The sequence below is a fragment of the Antennarius striatus genome, chromosome 17 (assembly GCF_040054535.1).
Source record: "Antennarius striatus isolate MH-2024 chromosome 17, ASM4005453v1, whole genome shotgun sequence".
Taxonomy (NCBI): domain Eukaryota; kingdom Metazoa; phylum Chordata; class Actinopteri; order Lophiiformes; family Antennariidae; genus Antennarius; species Antennarius striatus.
This window is the reverse complement of record NC_090792.1, coordinates 12,025,733-12,045,008: the sequence shown is the minus strand read 5'-3', so window position 1 is coordinate 12,045,008 and position 19,276 is coordinate 12,025,733. Positions and strand designations below refer to the sequence as shown.

General features: G+C 41.7%; 4 protein-coding genes across 9 annotated transcripts in view; 2 read left to right on the top strand and 2 right to left on the bottom strand.

Moving 5' to 3' along the window:
* Positions 1–8,446, top strand: part of asap2a (ArfGAP with SH3 domain, ankyrin repeat and PH domain 2a) — a 45,541-nt gene extending 37,095 nt beyond the window's left edge. The window contains exons 16-28 of one of the 4 annotated variants that reach the window (XM_068338042.1): positions 427–521; positions 1,143–1,332; positions 1,421–1,506; positions 1,619–1,734; positions 2,327–2,394; positions 2,495–2,602; positions 2,878–3,112; positions 3,567–3,719; positions 3,948–4,053; positions 4,438–4,496; positions 4,610–4,689; positions 5,643–5,755; positions 6,902–8,446. In XM_068338042.1, coding sequence (XP_068194143.1) covers positions 427–521; positions 1,143–1,332; positions 1,421–1,506; positions 1,619–1,734; positions 2,327–2,394; positions 2,495–2,602; positions 2,878–3,112; positions 3,567–3,719; positions 3,948–4,053; positions 4,438–4,496; positions 4,610–4,689; positions 5,643–5,755; positions 6,902–6,929 — 1,437 coding nt within the window. In that variant the 3' untranslated portion in view covers positions 6,930–8,446. Of the gene's footprint in view, positions 1–426; positions 522–1,142; positions 1,333–1,420; positions 1,507–1,618; positions 1,735–2,326; positions 2,395–2,494; positions 2,603–2,877; positions 3,113–3,566; positions 3,720–3,947; positions 4,054–4,437; positions 4,497–4,609; positions 4,690–5,639; positions 5,760–6,901 lie in introns of all 4 variants that reach the window. The other 3 variants (XM_068338041.1, XM_068338040.1, XM_068338039.1) reach the window with 3 other exon arrangements.
* A 424-nt stretch (positions 8,447–8,870) lies between these two features.
* On the bottom strand, positions 8,871–12,030 carry itgb1bp1 (integrin beta 1 binding protein 1). 3 transcript variants are annotated; one of them, XM_068339051.1, is made up of 7 exons: positions 11,923–12,030; positions 10,638–10,753; positions 10,464–10,542; positions 10,248–10,378; positions 10,075–10,167; positions 9,651–9,800; positions 8,871–9,547 (listed from the first exon to the last, which is right to left on the bottom strand). In XM_068339051.1, the coding sequence occupies exons 2-7, from the start codon at positions 10,707–10,709 to the stop codon at positions 9,476–9,478; spliced, it is 597 nt and encodes a 198-aa protein (XP_068195152.1). In that variant the 5' UTR covers positions 10,710–10,753; positions 11,923–12,030; the 3' UTR covers positions 8,871–9,475. The 3 variants fall into 3 exon arrangements, with proteins under 3 accessions (XP_068195152.1, XP_068195151.1, XP_068195153.1); XM_068339050.1 differs by having other exon boundaries at positions 11,741–11,968; XM_068339052.1 differs by having other exon boundaries at positions 9,651–9,766; positions 11,741–11,968.
* A 268-nt stretch (positions 12,031–12,298) lies between these two features.
* On the top strand, positions 12,299–16,855 carry LOC137610481 (cleavage and polyadenylation specificity factor subunit 3). Its single transcript, XM_068338043.1, has 18 exons — positions 12,299–12,428; positions 12,555–12,618; positions 12,944–13,041; positions 13,145–13,273; positions 13,362–13,539; positions 13,645–13,734; positions 13,824–13,974; positions 14,162–14,337; positions 14,414–14,572; positions 14,691–14,837; positions 14,942–15,094; positions 15,245–15,353; positions 15,451–15,549; positions 15,668–15,762; positions 15,859–15,946; positions 16,066–16,132; positions 16,271–16,367; positions 16,445–16,855. The coding sequence occupies exons 1-18, from the start codon at positions 12,358–12,360 to the stop codon at positions 16,544–16,546; spliced, it is 2,073 nt and encodes a 690-aa protein (XP_068194144.1). The 5' UTR covers positions 12,299–12,357; the 3' UTR covers positions 16,547–16,855.
* A 127-nt stretch (positions 16,856–16,982) lies between these two features.
* LOC137610482 (uncharacterized) lies at positions 16,983–18,701 on the bottom strand. The gene has a single exon (XM_068338045.1). The coding sequence runs from the start codon at positions 18,695–18,697 to the stop codon at positions 17,672–17,674; it is 1,026 nt and encodes a 341-aa protein (XP_068194146.1). The 5' UTR covers positions 18,698–18,701; the 3' UTR covers positions 16,983–17,671.
* Positions 18,702–19,276: the final 575 nt, after the last annotated feature.

Below are 19,276 nucleotides of genomic sequence, written 5' to 3'. Positions count from 1 at the left end.
GGGTTAGGTTTAAGCTGTTCCTTCAAAGTGAAAAAAAAAATGTAGGTGGGAGGAGGACACGAGGGGGTAGATAGCCTTAGGAGGAAAACCATCTCTTTTATTTCCTCCAAGACTTCTGGAAGTCTTCATTTTGGCTTTCCTAATCACTGCTTGCTGGAGAGATTTGCCACCTGGATGATGGTTAAAATAAAATGCTTCCAGTTGCTTTTTTGTTGTCCTGACATCAGTCCTGTTTGCTGCAATTAGGTGGCTGATGTGCTGCTCATATAGAACTAAATACACACACTTAAGTGTCCGCACCACACCCTTAAAGAGGTGCAAATTGAAGTTGCAATGATGATGGGTTGAATTAATGTATGTGATGTTGGAAATGCCTCATGTTTGTGTGTGTGTGCGTGTGCCTGTGCCTGTGCCTGTACTCCACAGCTGGCCAAGAATGTGGGGAATGCAACCTTTAATGAAATTATGGAGGCTTGTTTAAGTGCCGAAAATGTGGTGAAACCCAATCCAGCTAGTGACATGTAAGTCCTTCCCCCTCTACACCCCGTCCCCCCCCTCCCCCCTGTCTCTCTGTCTCTTCTCAATGGTATCATACTAATGGGGCGTTAAAGAGTTATTAAAACACAATTGTAATGTTTAATGACTCTTCGAGGCTGACCTTCTTCCACACCTGACACCAGATTATAGTTTAGGTGTGTACAAGTATTTCATGACTCCATTCAGTAACATTTGACTGTTGTTTTCTTTTCTGACTCTTTTCAGAAAAGAGTCTTTTCTTTTTTGACTCTTTAAGTAGAACAGCCATAATTTTTTTTGAAACAAAAACTTTTTTTTTACTCATTCGATTCGATTAAAGGACTAGATGATACAAATCCCGGGACTATGCATGACAGTATTATAGGTTACATTGGTTATTTTGTTGTTCTTAATGACACATCTTGACTCTAGAGAGTCATCAAGGAACAGTGTGAGAGTTTTATATATCGTATTTATTTCTGAAACTTGATCAAACACTGAAGTGGTTATCAGCTGATCAGGAATCCAATGCACTGTGTTGATTCTGTCGTGTTCAGATACAATTACAGCCGTTAAGAACAAATTATGTGGCTGATACTGAGCTGTTTCTTCCCATCTCCCACCAGGCAGGCGAGGAAAGACTTTATCACTGCAAAGTACATCGAGAAACGTTTCGCCAGGAAGAAGCGTCCGGATCCGACATCACGGCTCCACACACTGTGTGAGGCGGTGAAGGCCCGGAACATCTTCTCCCTCATCCAGGTCTATGCTGAGGGTGTGGACCTCATGGAGCCCATACCTCTGGCCAATGGACATGTTAGTATACAGCAAATAACACATGAGTCTGCCTGTAAAGATGACATTATTCCAGCATCCCCAGCACAAAAATGTTATTTAATCTCAGGAACAAGGCGAGACGGCCCTTCATCTGGCAGTCAGGCTGGTGGACAGAACTTCTCTTCACATCGTTGACTTCCTCACTCAAAACAGGTAAATACAGCAAGAAAACAACAGATTGACAATATGTTTGCTCTTCACCTCACTTAACAATACAGATGTCATGTTTTCATATGCCTATTTAAAGCCGTGTGTCCCTCTTCAGTTTGAATTTGGACAAGCAGACGGTGAAGGGCAGCACAGCGCTGCATTACTGCTGTCTGACCGACAACAGCGAGTGTCTGAAGCTGCTGCTGCGGGGGAAGGCCTCCATAGACATCGGTAAGGAAAGGCCTGAGCAGGATGGCCATGGTGTGTTGAGGTTATCCTTCTTTTCTTTAGGTTTTTAGTGATGAATTTTATTTATAATTTTATGTTTTTAGTCCATCTAATGTTCTTCAAAGCTACTAGCTGGTTTCAAATAGGACATATGTCGTCAGGCTGCAGCGTTATAAGATCCAATTTGTCGGTTATTAAGATAGAAATAGGATATAATATTGATATTTGTGTCTCACACCAATGTTTTCTCTTCCTGCTTCTCATCCTCTCTCTCTCTCTCTCATTCACACAAACACACACTATGTGGGCCAAGACTTTCAGGTTTTGTTCCCAGCGGTGCCGGCTTGGCCAACAGACCATAGCAATACTTTCTCACAACACTAATCTTTATGAGCTGGTCTGACATCAACAAAGCAGCAAGATAATAGATACAGAGAGGAGGACAGGGAGAAACCAAAGAAGTTGTTCGGTGTGGGAAACAGGCAAATTACACATTTCTCATGTCTCAGTGAAATAGGAGGAGAGAAAATGGGCTGTGTGTTTGTGCTCAAGTGGATACAACAATGATTATGTGTTTCTGTTGTTTTCCTTGCAGCTAATGAGGCCGGGGAGACGCCGCTTGATATCGCTCGGAGGCTCAAACACCTGCAGTGTGAAGAACTGGTGAGCTCCCTGTGTTTCGTCTTGGCCCATGTCTGCAAACATACTACTTTCTGATTGAACAGTCAGTCGATTAAGTTTGCGTGTTTGTTTGTGCTCACAGCTGAACCAAGCACTGGCTGGGAAATTCAACGCCCACGTCCATGTTGAATACGAGTGGTGCCTGCAGCATGAAGACCTGGATGAAAGCGATGAAGATCTGGACGAGAAGGTGAAACACACTCAAGTTCCCAGGAGAACATTTCGCAAAGTCTCTGTCAGCCTAAAACAAAAAATAACCACAAGCGCTTCAGGGGTTTGGTTATCACCCAACTGTTTGTACAAAAATAAAAACGGAATTAATTGATTCAAATTGTTTTTTGTGACTATCGAAAAATATTGAAATTCTAGTATTTTTACAAGTTTGTTGCCGTCTGTGCTTCAGTGTCACATTCCCATGTTATGTAATTAAAAAATCTCACATCCTTTGTTATCCCTCCCCTCCAGCCGAGCCCTCATCGCAGGGACGAGCGTCCGGTCAGCTGTTACACCCCCGGCAGCAACTCCCACCTCCATTCCAGTGTGGGCTCCGCGGGACGAGACGCCACCGGCCTGGCCAAAGACAAGCAGCGCACCTTCATGCCCAGCCTGGTGAACAACGAGACATACGGCACCATCCTCAACACCAACCAGTCTCAGCCCGCCACCACCCCTGCCCCGCCCTTGCCTCCGAGGAACCTGGGTAAGCTCCGAGATATAGCAACACGGAGGGTAATTCATCCAGTCCAAACCGTCCTGCATCTGAAGGGAAAGATTTCTTTATATGCTGAAAAGTGTTCTGTTGTTCTTCAGTGTAATGGAAATTGTGATTTAACCCAATCACTGCTGATATTTTTGAACCTAAAACCTGTTCAAATGAATGTCTGTGTCCAAATAGCTTTGTAGGCCGACAAACGTGTGCCTCTTCCACCGCATTTGACTTCTAATGTCATTAGAGGCCGCCTGGAGCTCTGCCAGCAGAGCGGAGGAGAAACGACCAACTGTGTTTATGCAGCACCTGAATTATACACATTCTCTCTACACAGGAACTGATGCTTTCAATTACACAAAGTGACCTGGTCAGACTTTTACGGTGGATGTAGGTTCTGTTTTTTCTTTTGCTCTATCTTTATAACCCCCATTTCTCCGTCTCTCAGTCCAGATGTCTGGTCTGGGGGGGATCGGTCAGACTTCAGCATCCAGCAGCTGGAAGCCTGGTTCTTTAGACCTGGTTGGTCGACAGAGGTCGTCCTCAGATCCCCCCAACATGCACCCTCCTGTCCCCCCCATGAGGCTCACTTCAACTGGAGGTATGGGCTCAAATTGATTCGTTATTTTAGTAAATGTGTGATAGCCTTTAGATTCTGAGCTGTGGAGCACAGCTGTGTACCGGTGTTGCTGTACCCATGTTTTGCTCTAATCTAGTGTGACATACTTAAACATCCTTTTATCTGCGGAGTTGTAAGGGTCCGATGGCATGCGGTCAGTGCAACAACAGGAGATGAAGAGGAATCGAGGTGTGTCCCTTTGTGTTTCAGGTCTGGGTCCTGCTGCTGTGGCAAAGATGGAGGCCATGAACGTACAGTTCAAGTCCAACCAGGGATCGGCTGGATCCCGAGCCGTGCCACCTAAATCTCCTGGAGGGTAAGACCAGTAATGTCCCAAGCTGTCTGCAGATGTAAATCTGTTATTAACTGCAACGAGCCGTGTTCAAAAGTGTTTTACAGGAAAATGATAGATGAATATAACTGTCTACACATTCCCAGGAACATTGCACATCACCTCAGAGATTATGGATCTCGCTGGTGTTAATCTTTGTCTTGAAGACGCAGCGTTTGTTTTGACAAATGAGCCGACATCACCGCTCTTAATCCGCTTCATTAGCTTCAAGGATAAGCTCTTTTGAGGCAGACGGGCAGAAGCTCTTTACCTCCGGCATGGTTGATCGCACTTTAATCACTGTTCCAGGGTCATTGAAGGTTTTGGTGATTGGAGTCTTTTTTTTTCATGTTTGTTTTTGTTTTCCAGCAATGATAAAAGCTTTAGCAGAGGACTTCTAAATCGAACACATTCTATCGAGAGACCGGGTGAGCGTGCAGATAAGCCAGAAAAATGTTGTACAATCTGTCCCGTTTCTTCTGTGGAAACGTGGAAAGTTTTGTTGTTGTTGTTGTGATCTCATTTCCTCTTCCTGTTCCAGCTAAGGAAGTGCCAGGATGCCCCCAGAATTCCATAGGTCAGTGTCTGCCTCCGACCCTCATGCCGAGGAAGGCCTATCCAGTGAGTCGTTCTTCCTTTCTTTATTATTCAGGAGTAGACGTCTGTAAAATTGTTAATCATTCATGATTTTATGATGATTTTACTCGCTGCTTAATTCCAAAGTTATGGTTTGTCCTGTTATTAGTGTTGTGTATTTCCTTTAGGTTGCCACAGGATTAAAATGTTGTCTCCATGATTCCTACTTTTGCAACAAATTCCCTTCCTCGACTCTAAACAGGCTAATCTAATAAGCTTTGGGGTTTTTAGAAGAGGAGGAAAGGTTGATTTGCTTCATTGTCTTCCCAATAGTTAGAAGTCAGTGGTCAATCGTTGAAGAATCCTGGTTTTCAGTTACATTTTGTTTTCATTTCACCTTTCTGGACGAGCTAGTGCTGCATGTTTCTACTGGATGAAGCGGTGGTTTTGTCTTCTGAACGTTTAGAAATCAAGTCAAAATCTCAATTAACTTTGAGAGAAAGAGTCAAGTTGAACCATAGAACTAAGCTAATGATATTTGTCCAGACTATTTGGGTGATTTGGTGCATTATCCTTATTATATTAGTGAACAGACTTCATTTACATAAAAATAAATGTTCGACTCACAGCCTTTGTACCCCAAAAACATAATTAGGACTCCAAGAACTTTAAATCTCTCCAGTTTGAACCATCACCTCTTAACTCTGTATGAACATTGAAAAACTCCCAAAAAGGCTTTTAAACATGAACACTAAAAAAGATCCTCCCAAAGAAATTTTAATCAGTAATCTGACATAAAACAGAGACTTCGACTGACTTCATTTCCTTGCTGCGTGACCTTCTTTTAGTCCCAGATAATAGAGGTAAACATCTCACTATTATGAGACAAATGAAAGCAAGACAGGAAGCATAAAGATTCACTAAAGATTCTACCATATCTTGTTCTCTGCTTTACAAACCAGATAAATCCTTTTTTTGTGTGCTTCATGTCTCAGAAGCAAAGGCCAAAGCGAGTGAAAGCGATCTATAACTGTGTGGCCGACAACCCAGACGAACTGACCTTCTCCGAGGGGGAAGTGATCGTGGTGGACGGAGAGGAGGACCAGGAGTGGTGGGTCAGTATGCCTGCACATTCGCTGGTTTCAGGGTCTGGTCTCACTTTTTTAGGAAACACACAAATGATTCTCAGTTTAAGTGAGAACTCAATCTGGTCCCAGGGATGTCAGTGTATTTGGTAACCATGGCAGCCAAAGTAGAAATCCATGACCTCACTCCGGCTGATATTCCCCCTCCTCCTCTTTTTTTCTGCCTGCTGCTGCTTCCACTGTGCTGCCCCTTGTGTGAACATCTGCAGAAATGACCGTATTTAGTCACTCTCTCCTCTGAGTCCATGCATGGACAGTAAAGTCCCCTGGGGTTTGTTCCAGGCTTCCTCCCTGTCCCAAATTCAGCAACATTAGCAGCCTTTGTGCGTCTGGGATATTAAAATAAATGCCAAGTAATCAGACAGCAGACGGAGGGGGATGATGTCCTCTGTGGCGAGCATCACTTTACGGCTGTAATTAGGGGTTATGGTCCAATATAATTATATAATATGTGTTAAATGACTGCTGCTGCTGAGCATGAAAGGTGATTTCACAAGAAGTAAAATAAATGAGGACGCTTTGTCTTTTGTAGCAGTGTTTTAACATCTTTCACTCCAGAAAAAATCCAACATTGCTCATTGTTCTGATTGTCTCAATTTGCTGAAACATGTCTTAGTTTTTTTTTATTTTCAGGTATAGAAGATGTTTAAAATGACTTAAATGGACATAATAAATACTCTCTTCTTTAACGGCCAAGGTAAAATAATGTGGGAATGTTGTTTTGAATATAATCCAGAAGTTAGCTGTGATTTAGCCCCTCTATAGTCCACCTTGTGTTCCATTAGTGGGTGTTTAGTCGTGCTGGATGTTGGCAATGATCTTGTGATTTTGATTCCTATTGATTTGTTTGTTGAAGATGAATTTTAAACATTAAGCATCCCTAACATTTATTACACATTCATTACACTCAACACATACTATATTAATGAAATTATGCACATGGATTACAGAATCTATGATTTTAAGAGTAAATATCAAATCTTTTAGTTGTCAACTAATCTTAAAATCTTTTATTTTTGGTGTGTTTCGGCCCTAGGCGACTTGTTTTGTTTCAAGCCTACAGCTTAAAAGCTTCACGTCTGACTTTGATGCGCAATTGTTCTTCTTCACAGCTGGGCCACATCGAAGGAGATCCGATGAGGAGAGGAGCCTTTCCGGTCACGTTCGTGCATTTCATTGCCGACTGATCGGCATGGGTCACTGGAAGCATCGTGGGATATAGCACCCCCACCACCACCCCATCAGCCGGCTGACGTGGTGTATCATCACCTCATGAGTGTCGCCCCTCGCAAGGAGCGTTTGTGGATTTAATGCTTGCTGTTACTGTTTCTGACAAAGAAAGAAAATGTGATGTTTGTGGTCGTTGACCTCTCACAATAAATGCACTTTCACATCTTGATCATTATTACATGATATGACATAATGAAGGTTATATGTACAGTATTCCTTTCATCTGTTTAATACTTAACAGCGTTGTACAGAAAAGTGATAATAAGTGAGGCAACAGCAGCAGTCATTTGTTTTATCTTACTAACAACTTTAAATGTGAACCTAGTCGGTGTACATTCCACCTCAGTGCATGAGCTATTTTAGATGCTTACCTGCTTTTCTACCCCGTAGTGGGGTTCTGTCATGGTGCTAAATCAAACCTGGAAGCACTTCCTTACCCCGTCTTAAAAATGGACTGCCAGTGAAAGACAAGAAGTGTAAGAATTGCTTCAAACGCATCACCTCTGAGGATACTCTCTCACGTGTGATGCTTTTGAGGCAATAGATTTTTGTGTAGGGAGAAAGAGCTGCATGTGAGCTCTACTTCTTCCATTTTTTTCGCGAATGCTTCTGTAGACACACACACACACACACACACACAAAGCTCGTAATACTTCACAGATAATATTGAAGAGCAACACTCCAGGTCTTCTGTCTGTGCAGTTTTAAGCTGACTGATGAGGCTGAAGCTGCAGAAGCCAATTACCTTGATGTCTGGCACCTCAGGCTGTCTCTGCCTTATTAGAGGAATAAGGATGTGTTTGTGTTTGTCTCGCCAGCACAGCCACAGCGGAAAGTGAAAGAATATCGAAATAAGTGGAAATTTAAAAGAGTGAAGGTGGGGGGTTACTTTTTATTCCTCTTTCGTCTTACATGACTCACACTTACAGCTTGATTTTTGAACTCGCAGCTAGATGTGACATAATGTAGAAGGATCAGTTTAATAGTGTTGTGAAAAAATATAAACTTTTGCTGTAAGTTCATTTTGGTTGCAAAGCAACTTTCTTTGTTCATGATGTTGTGGTTTGGGCATTGAAACCTGAACCAGAGCCTTCCATAGATTTGTGAATGACCAGAAGAGAAGCAGGACAAGTGAAGCTGATCCATTCTCCTCACATCACTGGAAACAGGACCATTTATGAATCTATTCATGTGAATACATTTTTTTTATATTTAAATGTAAAAGAAAGCGTTAACCTGGGCAGTAAATGTCTTAATGTGCTGTGGTAGTTTGACATATGACCTCAGCTGGACCTGTGTGTAAGCTAGAAACACATGAATAACTGGGGAAATGAATTCTCCTGAGCTGTCTGTGGATCACTGCAGTGACTCTGAACTATATGGTGCAAGCAAATGGGAAAATTAAACTGGAATAATAAAAAAAATTAAACAACACAAGGCTATGATCTGTTTATTACAGAATAATAATCCATTTTTATCTTCAATTTGGGTAAATTACTAATTTAAACTAATTATTGTTGCTGGCACAGAAACTTTTTTTTAAATTGACTAAAAAGTTCTTTGGAAATCAGCACCCTTTCAAAAAAAAACCGTGGCCAGAGGTGAGACGGTGCACCAACAGCTCCCTCTGATGGGGGATATTTCAACATGTTAGGTTCCATGCTTCAAAACATGTATTGATGTTGAAAGGCTAAAGCCATGCATGTAAAATTAAAGAACAAAATAAACCATGTCAATGTGCTTATTGTCACACAACCCAAGTTAACTAGACTAAGCTAGAAAGGAATATTCAAGAATAATTTTGCAAAATAAAACTTGTATCGTGACAGTAAATACGATCATATATTTAACTTAGAATTCATGTGCAAATTTAATAGATTCAAAGAATTTTAATGATGCAGGAAAAAAAGACATCACACTTTTGGTATCAGATGTTTACAGCATTAAATTGAAAAATACAATGAAATGAAAATATTCAGCAAATAAACCACAGGTGGTTCAAAGTTAAAGCATTTTGTATAATCTACCTCTGAGTGTACCGATGTTATCTCATAAAAACAAAAAGATATTTAAACTTAAAAAGGGCATCTGAGTGGTTTCCACGTGGAAATAAAGGTGACATCTTTGTACCGTGTCTTCTCTGCATCGATAAGTGCCTCACATAAATTACCCGACAGCCAGGCAGAGATGGGTCAAAACATTATGTACCTGTTTTTACCATAATTTACATTGAATATGACCGATACCATATTATTAAAAGTTTGATCTGTCTTCCATTGCTTTAAAATGAAAACATTTCCCTTTTCCTACAGTTTCTATAGTCATTTTTGTTCTTCTTATTCCATGGAAATTATTCAAAATCTCAGTCTTTGTCTTAATTTGTGAAAGAATGATTCCAACAGTTTCCGTTTTTGCAGTTGTCTCTCTTCCAGAAAGCTCTCGGCCTCCCTCTGACCTCAGGACTTGTCTGACGTCAGAGCACAGTCAAAAGAAGCTGACAGCACCTTGCAGATGGACTGAGCCTGCTCCTGTTGAGACACATGATTGAGAAGCCGTTTTGTTTTTGGTTTTTTTGACAGGACAGATGACCCTTTACAGGTTGGAATACATCCAGCAAACTGTCACACTCACTGAGCTGCTGCACTGGTACACCCAGATGCTGCACTCCTCTTGATTTGAATCAGTGGTTTTAAGAGCCAGAAGGTTCTTCCCTGCGCCCAGGCCATCATCATAACACAGCATACGCACTATCAGGTACAGAGGGTGACGATGCAGCACGTCCTGCCCACAGGCACAATTTAAAGGGCATAATTAAAGACTCATTAATTTATTCATTTGATTTATGTAGTTGATTATCACTGATCGGTGTGGTTTGAAACACATTATTTGGAATAAAAAAGAAAAAGAAAAGTCCACTTTATTAATCCCCAAAGGGGAACTTACTTTTACACTCAGCTATACATATTTTTGTGTTAGATACAACGTTGTGTACAGGATATATTGATGGTCCAGCAATGAGAAATCAGTTAAAGGACCATATATCTGCTCTACTCACACACTGGTCCAGTGAGGACACTTTGACTCCATACTTTGACACTCCCAGAACCATCTCTTCGTCTCCTGGCACAAAGGGCAGCTTCCCGTCTTGCTGTAAAACGCAGCAGATCATTTAAAGCACCTTCTCAGTCTTAGAGTAAAGCAATGGCTTGATATCATTCAGCTTCTTACCTGAGCAGCGTCAATGTAATTGATGAGGTCCAGCGGCTCCTGGAGGGTCTTACTCATGTTAAACTGTAACTTCTCAATCGCTCCCACGTACTTCACCCTGAACTCGGCACATGTCTCAGACGAGCTGTTACCTACAGAGAGAATATATCAAATAATCAGGAAAGAAAAGCGAAGAGGTGGTAGATAAAAAGAATAAAGAGAGAGAGCAAGACTGACCTGAGCTCTTGGTGGAATCTGTGTCGAGGCTTGCGACTGTGCTCGATCTGGAGAGCCCTCCCAAACTCGAGTCCACAGACTAGACAGAGGGAGGAACAAAAGACGGCGTTGGTTAAGGTCAACAAGGAGAAAGTGACTCTGTTGTAACACTTGCATTTGTGTGTGCTTCTCTACTTTGCTTTTTGTGCTGATCTCACTGCTTTGCGAGCTGCTGCTGCTGTGGCGCTTTTTGACTTTCCGGAACATCGTTCACCATGACGACCCACATCTAGGTCTCCAGCATCACCCACCTAAACCGCCACAGACCATAGTGTTAGGATGACAGCACTGATGATGACAGACATGACAAGCGTCCACAGAGGAGTTTGGTGGAGTGTGAGGCAAACATGATTTACAGTCTGGGGCATCTCTGTAGCACCATCAGAACCTTTCATTTCTAATAATGTGCTCAAAGACAATTTATCAGCCACTTGGAAATTTAACTTGGGATGTGAATACAATAATTAACAATTCAACGCTCGGTAAAATTCAGTAACCTGATATAAAGAATATTAGGTCTAAGTAAAGGTTTTAAAAGTCACAAAGTCAAAGTTACAATTACACAGTGTCAAACAAAGACTCGTCTGAAGATGACGTGTTAACTAATCGTCAAAAAATATATTTTTATGGAAACTAAAACATTTTAAAAATGTCAAATTAAACGCAAATACGAAACAGCCATTGTTTTATTTTTATTTTTTTAAAGCTGCTGATTTAAGTTACTTTACGCGAGTTGCCAAATCTGCTCCAGATGGAGGGATGGTCGCACCGAAAATTATATTTTAAGAAATCGAAAGTAAAATAAATTTTATCCTCTCGCCATATAGAGTAGAGTAGAACTTTATGGATCCCTTAAGGAGGGTCCGTCTAGGAAATTAATATATAAAGAAAGGTGTTAAAGACAAACCACATTTTAACTTTGAATTTGCATATATCGATTGACAAGCTTTCAAAATAAAAGTAAACATAAACATGAACACTGAAACACTGACAGACGCGTGGAAAAGTTGGAAGTTATCGCGGAGATACTGTTACACCTGCTGCTGTAACAGTATCTCATCCCGCCATTGATCCGGGGCTATTGATCACTGCTGGTGTGGAGGCAGGACTGATAAACAGTTTACAACACAACCCGTGAGGACACATGATTGCTGGACTCCACGTGAAAATCTGAACAAGCTACTGAGGTGAAACAATCCACCGGACATTAAAACCAATGTCCGCATGAGACTACTCACCACTGAAGGTGCCGCTCCGCTTTTTATTTTCACCCTTGAGTTGAAAAGACTTTCAAATTGGGATGGCAAACACAAACGCTTCCCTCAACAGAGTTAGCTTGACGTGAAATTTGCACACGCTTTCACTGTAACCATCGAAATTTAGTGTTTAATTAATGGTTTCATCAGAGCTTGATGTTTACCTTGAGTTCCAAACGACAGTTTCACTCTTTCCCCTCTGACTTCCACAGCCCCACCCAACAGCTCTTAAAGGGGCCGCAGCGGACCACGACGAGCCCCTTCGGTCCAGTCCGTCAAGCAGAGAGGCACTTGAATAAAATACATGTTGAAGCGTGAAGAATGCTTTTAAGTTTTTATACATGAGTGTATATATAAATATTTATCACTGTCTTTTATTAAATGTATTCTTAGTTATGTGAATTCGTGTGAATTCATAGCGGAAGTATACACTGCCTAGGAACTCTTGTCAACATTTTGAATCGTCATCGGCGGTATTTTGGCACAGCACCGGAAGTGTGACGTCTCGAGAGGTCGCCCCCTCTCATTCATTCAAGACAGTACAGTATGGACAGGTTTTATTCTTCTATATCTACGTTTACCTGATAAATTCAACACAAATGGCTTTAAAACGCAAAGTGGAGGTGGCTGTACCCGCAGAGGAGAGCGACCAGCTCCTTATTCGTCCACTGTGAGCTGTTTTTTATTCGTTATGAACAGTGTTTTCAGATGATTTGTCTATATGTAAGCACAATATCAACAAATAAATGTACACATATCTTAATTGCTACCTTCCCGTGTAATTGTGTTACTGCAGGGGTGCTGGTCAGGAGGTTGGGAGGTCATGTATTATCCTGGAGTTCAAAGGGAGGAAAATTATGGTAAATATTTTTGAATATCTTGGTTTATAATATGATCGGATTATGACTGTTTTCTGCTGTCTGTCTTGTTGCATTTCATGTTATGGTTCTAACCCAAATGAAATATCTGTGTACCTTAATGTATTCAATTAAGGTACAGAGTACAAGATGTTCTTCTATGTCTTTGTGCAGGCTCCAATGTGCAAAATTTTTGTTTAGCAATTATCTAAATGTTCTATTGTTATTTAGTTCTGTCCTCTGCAGGTTTTATTTACACAGGACCCTCTAGATAGTGATATTAATAGTCAGTCAATCATCCTGAGTGAAATAATTTGGTTTCTTGCAGCTGGATTGTGGTATCCACCCTGGCTTGGAAGGAATGGATGCCCTCCCCTACATAGACTTGATCGACCCAGCTGAAATTGATCTGCTACTCATCAGCCAGTTAGTCTTTTTCTATGATCAATTTCCTTCCTAAGGCATGCTCTTCTGCTTCTGTCCCATTTGGATATATAGAATACATGATGCTGATGTGTCCTTCCAACAGCTTCCACTTGGATCACTGTGGAGCTCTGCCATGGTTCCTCCAGAAGACCAGCTTTAAAGGCAGGACCTTCATGACCCATGCCACAAAGGCAATCTACCGCTGGCTACTGTCAGATTATGTTAAAGTCAGGTAGCAGCGGACCACTCGTTCATGTAAAACTCCTTCATTTGCATTCACCAATTCATCAAACAGGGTCTTTCTCATTGTTTTATTGCAGCAACATCTCTGCAGATGACATGCTGTATACTGAAACTGATCTGGAGGAGAGCATGGACAAAATTGAGACCATCAACTTCCATGAAGTCAAGGAGGTGGCTGGTATCAAGTTCTGGTGCTACCATGCTGGTCATGTGCTCGGCGCTGCAATGTTCATGATTGAAATAGCTGGAGTCAAGGTAGCAACTCCTTTTTTATACCTAAATTTCTTCAAATAAATCTGTGGTTGCATAAAACTATTTTCTCTCAACAAGTCCACTGACAATCTGGATTTCCCTGTACAGCTGCTGTACACAGGAGATTTCTCACGACAAGAGGATAGGCATCTGATGGCAGCCGAGATCCCCAGTGTCAAACCTGACATCTTGATCATAGTATATCAGATATTACTTCACCTTGAACACTTCTTTAAATGACCTTTTGGGTGATTAAATCGTGGTAAATGCTCTTATTCCATCTCAAGGAGTCGACCTATGGCACTCACATTCATGAGAAGAGGGAAGAGCGTGAAGCTCGGTTTTGTAACACGGTTCATGACATTGTCAACAGAGAAGGTCGCTGTTTAATTCCTGTGTTTGCGCTAGGACGGGCCCAAGAGCTGCTGCTCATCCTGGGTGAGGGGTCTTGTGTCACTCTCAGATTTGACTCATACCTCAAACTGGCATGCCTACCAAATGCAAATCACATTTTAATCTTCTGCATCTTCATATCTGACCATCATGAGATGCTTAGATGGTTTCATTGCATTATTGCCTCTGGATTCTATTGAGTTTGATTCTACTGAGTGATTGTCTTTTGTAGATGAGTACTGGCAGAACCATCCAGAGCTCCACGACATCCCCATATACTACGCTTCATCCTTAGCCAAGAAGTGCATGGCTGTCTATCAGACCTACGTAAATGCAATGAACGACAAAATCCGCAAAGCCATCAATATAAACAACCCTTTTGTGTTCAAGCACATCAGCAACCTCAAGGTAGAGAACTCTTCATGTTTACATATTCTTTCAGTTGCTGCTGAAAATCTTTAACTGTGGTGTTGGTTGTTTCCAGAGCATGGATCACTTTGATGATATCGGCCCCAGTGTGGTGATGGCTTCTCCGGGTATGATGCAGAGTGGGCTCTCCAGAGAGCTCTTTGAGAGCTGGTGCACGGATAAGAGGAATGGAGTCATCATCGCTGGATACTGTGTTGAAGGAACACTGGCCAAGGTCAGAATACAACTGGATAGGTAGACAATTGATGCGTCTGTGTATTGCATTGATTAGAGTTAACCAAAAACAAGTACACCCAGTATCAGGGATGACAAAGTGCTTGTGTGTTCTGCAGCACATCATGTCTGAGCCGGAGGAGATCACCACCATGTCAGGACAGAAACTGCAGCTGAAGATGTCAGTGGACTACATCTCCTTCTCCGCTCACACCGACTACCAGCAGACCAGTGAGTTCATCAGGGCTCTCAAACCGCCACATGTGGTAGGTGAAAAAAAACAAACCCACTGATAAATGGATTTGTGTTTTATGTTCTCAGTGTGCTGTGCGTCAGTACTGATTGACTATCCCATGTGTGTAACCTCCAGATCCTGGTCCATGGGGAGCAGAATGAGATGGCTCGTCTGAAAGCTGCGCTGATCAGGGAATATGAGGATAATGACCAGGTTCACATCGAAGTCCACAACCCCCGCAACACAGAGGCCGTCACCCTAAACTTCAGAGGAGAAAAATTAGCCAAGGTCAGCAATCTGACAGTCAGTCCATTTTAACTACTACTTTATGGAGGTCAACGAGGCTAATCCACGATTATTTCCAGCATTATATGAAACTGCTGAATTTGTAGCAAATGTCAGACAAAAGAAGATTCTGAAAACAACTCCTCCTCGTAGGTGATGGGTTGTCTGGCTGATAAGAAGTGTGTTCAAGGCCAGAGGGTATCAGGCATACTGGTGAAAAAGAACTTCAACTACCACATCCTCAATCCATCTGATCTTTCTAGTGAGTATATTTTAGTTCACCAAGTTGCACTTAGAGAGTAAGTCTCTGACCAATCAAGTGAGATGTGATGAAGTGAGCTACTGTGTCTGTTTTGCAGCATACACAGAGCTGGCCATGAGCACAGTGAAACAGTCCCAGGTGATCCCCTTCACCGGACCTTATTCCCTGCTCGTCTGCCATCTGAGAAACCTCACCGGTAGGACCTTTATGTTTGTGTGTTAACTCGGAGTACGCATCATATTTTAATGTATTTACGTGCAAACTTTTATTGTGTTTTACACAACACTGACTGCAATCTTTTCTCTTTGTCTCAGGTAGTGTGGAGGAGCTGGATGGAACAGAGAAGAACACTTTGAAGATTTTTAAAAGCATCACTCTGGTCCACGAGGTCGGAATGGTGCTGCTAGAGGTGAGCAGTCAGGTTGGCTGGGGGAGTTTATGCTGTTCAAACTGAATACTTTCCTTTGTTTCCTCTTCATCTGTTTTTCTTCCTCTCCTGTCTCAGTGGACAACTAACCCTCTGAATGACATGTATGCTGATGCCGTCACCACTGTGGTGCTGGAAGTCCAGTCAAACCCAAAGGCTCAGAAAGGTCTGTCTTTGAACGCTTTGTGAACTGCAGGTGTTTTATTGTGAGGCCACTCACCAAAAAACATGGTGTGTCATTGGACATTGGAATCTTCTATTTCATGTGTGTCACTTTATCAACAGTCATGGAGACCCAGAGTGCTGTTATGGACCTGGACATCTTCCAAACCAGACTGGGAGTCATGTTGCAGTGAGTGACACAAACCTTCTCTAAATCTATACGTCCTTGTAAAATTACAAAGATGGATCAACATATTTCTAGTATTGATAATATAAAATACAAACAGAATTTTTTTTTGTTACATATTTTTGTTCTCTGTGTCTTCAGGGGCATGTTTGGAGATGAATGCGTGGATTTCAGCGATGATAAAACCATCTCTGTGACAGTCGATGGGAAAACGATTCTTATCTGCTTGGAAACCAGGGTGAGATGCAGAACAGAGCCGATGTGTGTGATGAAGGTTTGTTTTTGACTTTGTCTGAATTCCTTTATCCTGACCAGCTGGTGAGCTGTGAGGACGAATGCACAGAGGACGACTCCCTGAGGGAGATGGTGGATCTGGCTGTGCAGCGGCTTTTTGACGCGCTCAACCCAATTATTTGACGGTGAAGACTGGACCGCATGCTTTCAGGTGTTTGGAGCATAACGTGACTTTTTTCATTTGTGCTTAAAAGCTGTGTTATCTGTTCTTAATTACTTCAGTCAGATAATCTGGCATCTATAAACGTCTGTAGTGGAAAACTGACCCGGATTTTAAACACTCAATGATTATTAAAATATGTTTATGACCTGTGAACAAACAAAATTGATAAGCTGTGTATGAAGCGTTGAATAGATTTTGATGTTGTTTGATGTTCTGCAAGCACTTTAAATGTGTTTAATAAGTTGACTGTATTTGTAGTGATGCACTTTTTATTTGATATTAATATATACTAATATAACATGTGTTAAACCTTGATGTTAACTGATGTTCTAAATGTTCTAAACTAAATGTTAGTGTTTATTACAGTTTCTGGGGAAAAAAAAACTCAACACAATGTGCGTTGAATCATTTAGTAACCTTGGTCACTGAATTCATCAGCCAGCGACAGAACGACTACAGTTCCAATTAGTCTTCAATGTTCAGAAGCATTTCAATAACTTCATTCTCTCAGGCATTGTTCATGTCATATATTACTTAAATATCAGCACAATAAAATCACTAATTTCAGTGACAAATTCCATCTAAGGCACATTTTCTGATTCATAAATCCACTACTCCTGTGTTGCCCTCTGAAGATGCAACTGACCCACACATCTGTTTGTTTTCCTTACAGTTACAAATATTTAAAATAGCAATACATTAAAACTGTCAAAGCATGCATCACTATTAAAAATGAAAAACTCTTGCCTAACAAGTGATCTTTTGGTATAGCTGAACAACAACACATAGTCTGTAAATAAATACGGTAGCCTGATCTTGTATTTGTAGAGTACACTTAAAGATAGTAATACACATTGCATTTTGGTCTTTTTAGCAGCTATTCGGAGAAATACTACCAAAGAAAATGCACTGATAAGTTGACCAAAAGGATGATGTCAGGTGACATTTCTCTCACTGGTCAATGTCTCCCTCCACTAAGGAGACCGATGGAGGACGAGGTAAAAGTCAAGTAACCAGTGTCTGTTTTTAATGTGACCTGATCCACTCTAAAGTTAGACGTTCAGAATGTCTCAGCCAGATGTCCTTTATCTCTTTTTCACGTTGAAAACCACTACCACTGTTATCGACACCATACCCAAAAATATTAACTTCACTAGCTTGTCCAACTTCTCGTGTTCAGTCTCCCCCATATTCTTCTTTTGCATCTCTTCTTTCCGCGTTCTGAGTTCTTTTTCTCTCCGTAGCTGATCGCCGTAGTGAGCCTTGAAAAAATTATCAAAATCAAACACGTCTCCTCGTCTGTCTGCGCCCGTCACAGATCCTCGGCTTTCGGATTGCCGTTTGGCCGGGCTTCCCGTGGTCTCCTTTCCGGATGGTCTGGCTGTTGCTACGAGGTCTGACTGACTCAAAATACCGCGATCGTACTTCTTCCTCAGTGCCTTGTTGCCCAGGACGGTGTAGGCCTCACTGATCTCAGAGAAGCGGACAGTGGCCACCGCGCTCCCGGCGTTCCTGTCCGGGTGGTAGATGAAGGACTGCTTGTAGTAAGCGGTTTTTATCTGGGCTTGCGTGGCCTTAGGTGGAACCTCCAGGATGTCATAATAACCAGTTTTAGTATTGTAAAGAGGTTCAGATCGACTCCCATTGCTACTGTAAGCTCTGATAAACACAGACTGTCCATGTCCCCAACTAAGACGAGCGAAACCAGAGGCACACAAATTCCTGTGAAACTTGTCCAACCCCCTATTCGGAGAAACAATGTTTACTAAACCTGGATCTTGGGACTTGTTAAGGAGCGATAACTCTTCATGAAGTCCAAAATGATGAGGATGTTCGGCAGTATTCCCCCTGGTATCAGTAGAGGTACTACACTGCGGTGTTGTCCTTGCGTAACTGCGCTGAGAAACTCCACCGGTGACTTTGTCCTCAGCTCTCTGGGCTCCACAAAGTCCGCAAGTTTTAATGTCACCGACAATAATTCCCGTCGATAAAGCCGAATGTTGTACCGCAACTATACCATGCTTATTCTGACTTCTTGAAAGTCGGCAGTTACATATATTCCTCACAAAATAGAATAACCCTCTCCCCGGACACCGGACAACCGCCGCCATGATTAAAGTCGGCAGCAAGAGGAGAAATGTGACTTCCGTAAGGATGAAGGAGGTTCGTTTAACAGCAGCGCTCCAAGTGGTCAAACTGAAAACTGCAGGAAAGCCGAGCGAATAATTCGTTGAAAAATGATGTTATTTTGTGGTTACGTGCAAAAGGCCTTTTACACATTTATTTAGCATGTGATATTTTGAAATTACCAGTTTTTTTTAGCATCTACGTAATGCCAAAAAATAAGAGTCAAGATATCATCGTAAAACGTGTATATTTCCATCTAATATTTAATAATAATAAAAATTTCCTCGTAATTTATTAAATATAGCAGGGACAGCAGGGATAGTGATCGGTTACACACGTAAATTATTAATTAATCAAATGAACTTCGAATTCAACAGTTACCCACTAATTAGATGTAACCCAGGTTATTTATAGTAATTAATTTAAATTACAGACACTCCCTAAATGCATGCATTTTGTAGACGCTCCCTGAGTGGAGGGGGGACGTTCCCTAGAACCAGGAAGTTTAAAAAAAAAAAAAGCCCGCGTGGACAGGTGAAGTTGGAGGAATGCATGGAACGGCA

Bases quoted from the DNA above. Each gene is read 5' to 3' on its own strand.
- itgb1bp1 (XM_068339051.1), bottom strand. From the start codon at position 10,709: ATGTTCCGGAAAGTCAAAAAGCGCCACAGCAGCAGCAGCTCGCAAAGC. The intron at 10,379-10,463 runs GTCAGTCTTGCT...TTCTCTCTGTAG, and splicing joins AGATTCCACCAAGAGCTCAG to GTAACAGCTCGTCTGAGACA. The intron at 10,168-10,247 runs GTAAGAAGCTGA...TGCGTTTTACAG, and splicing joins ATTACATTGACGCTGCTCAG to CAAGACGGGAAGCTGCCCTT.
- LOC137610481 (XM_068338043.1), top strand. From the start codon at position 12,358: ATGGCTTTAAAACGCAAAGTGGAGGTGGCTGTACCCGCAGAGGAGAGC. The intron at 13,975-14,161 runs GTGAGGGGTCTT...TGTCTTTTGTAG, and splicing joins AGAGCTGCTGCTCATCCTGG to ATGAGTACTGGCAGAACCAT. The intron at 15,095-15,244 runs GTCAGCAATCTG...TCCTCCTCGTAG, and splicing joins GAGGAGAAAAATTAGCCAAG to GTGATGGGTTGTCTGGCTGA.
- LOC137610482 (XM_068338045.1), bottom strand. From the start codon at position 18,697: ATGGCGGCGGTTGTCCGGTGTCCGGGGAGAGGGTTATTCTATTTTGTG.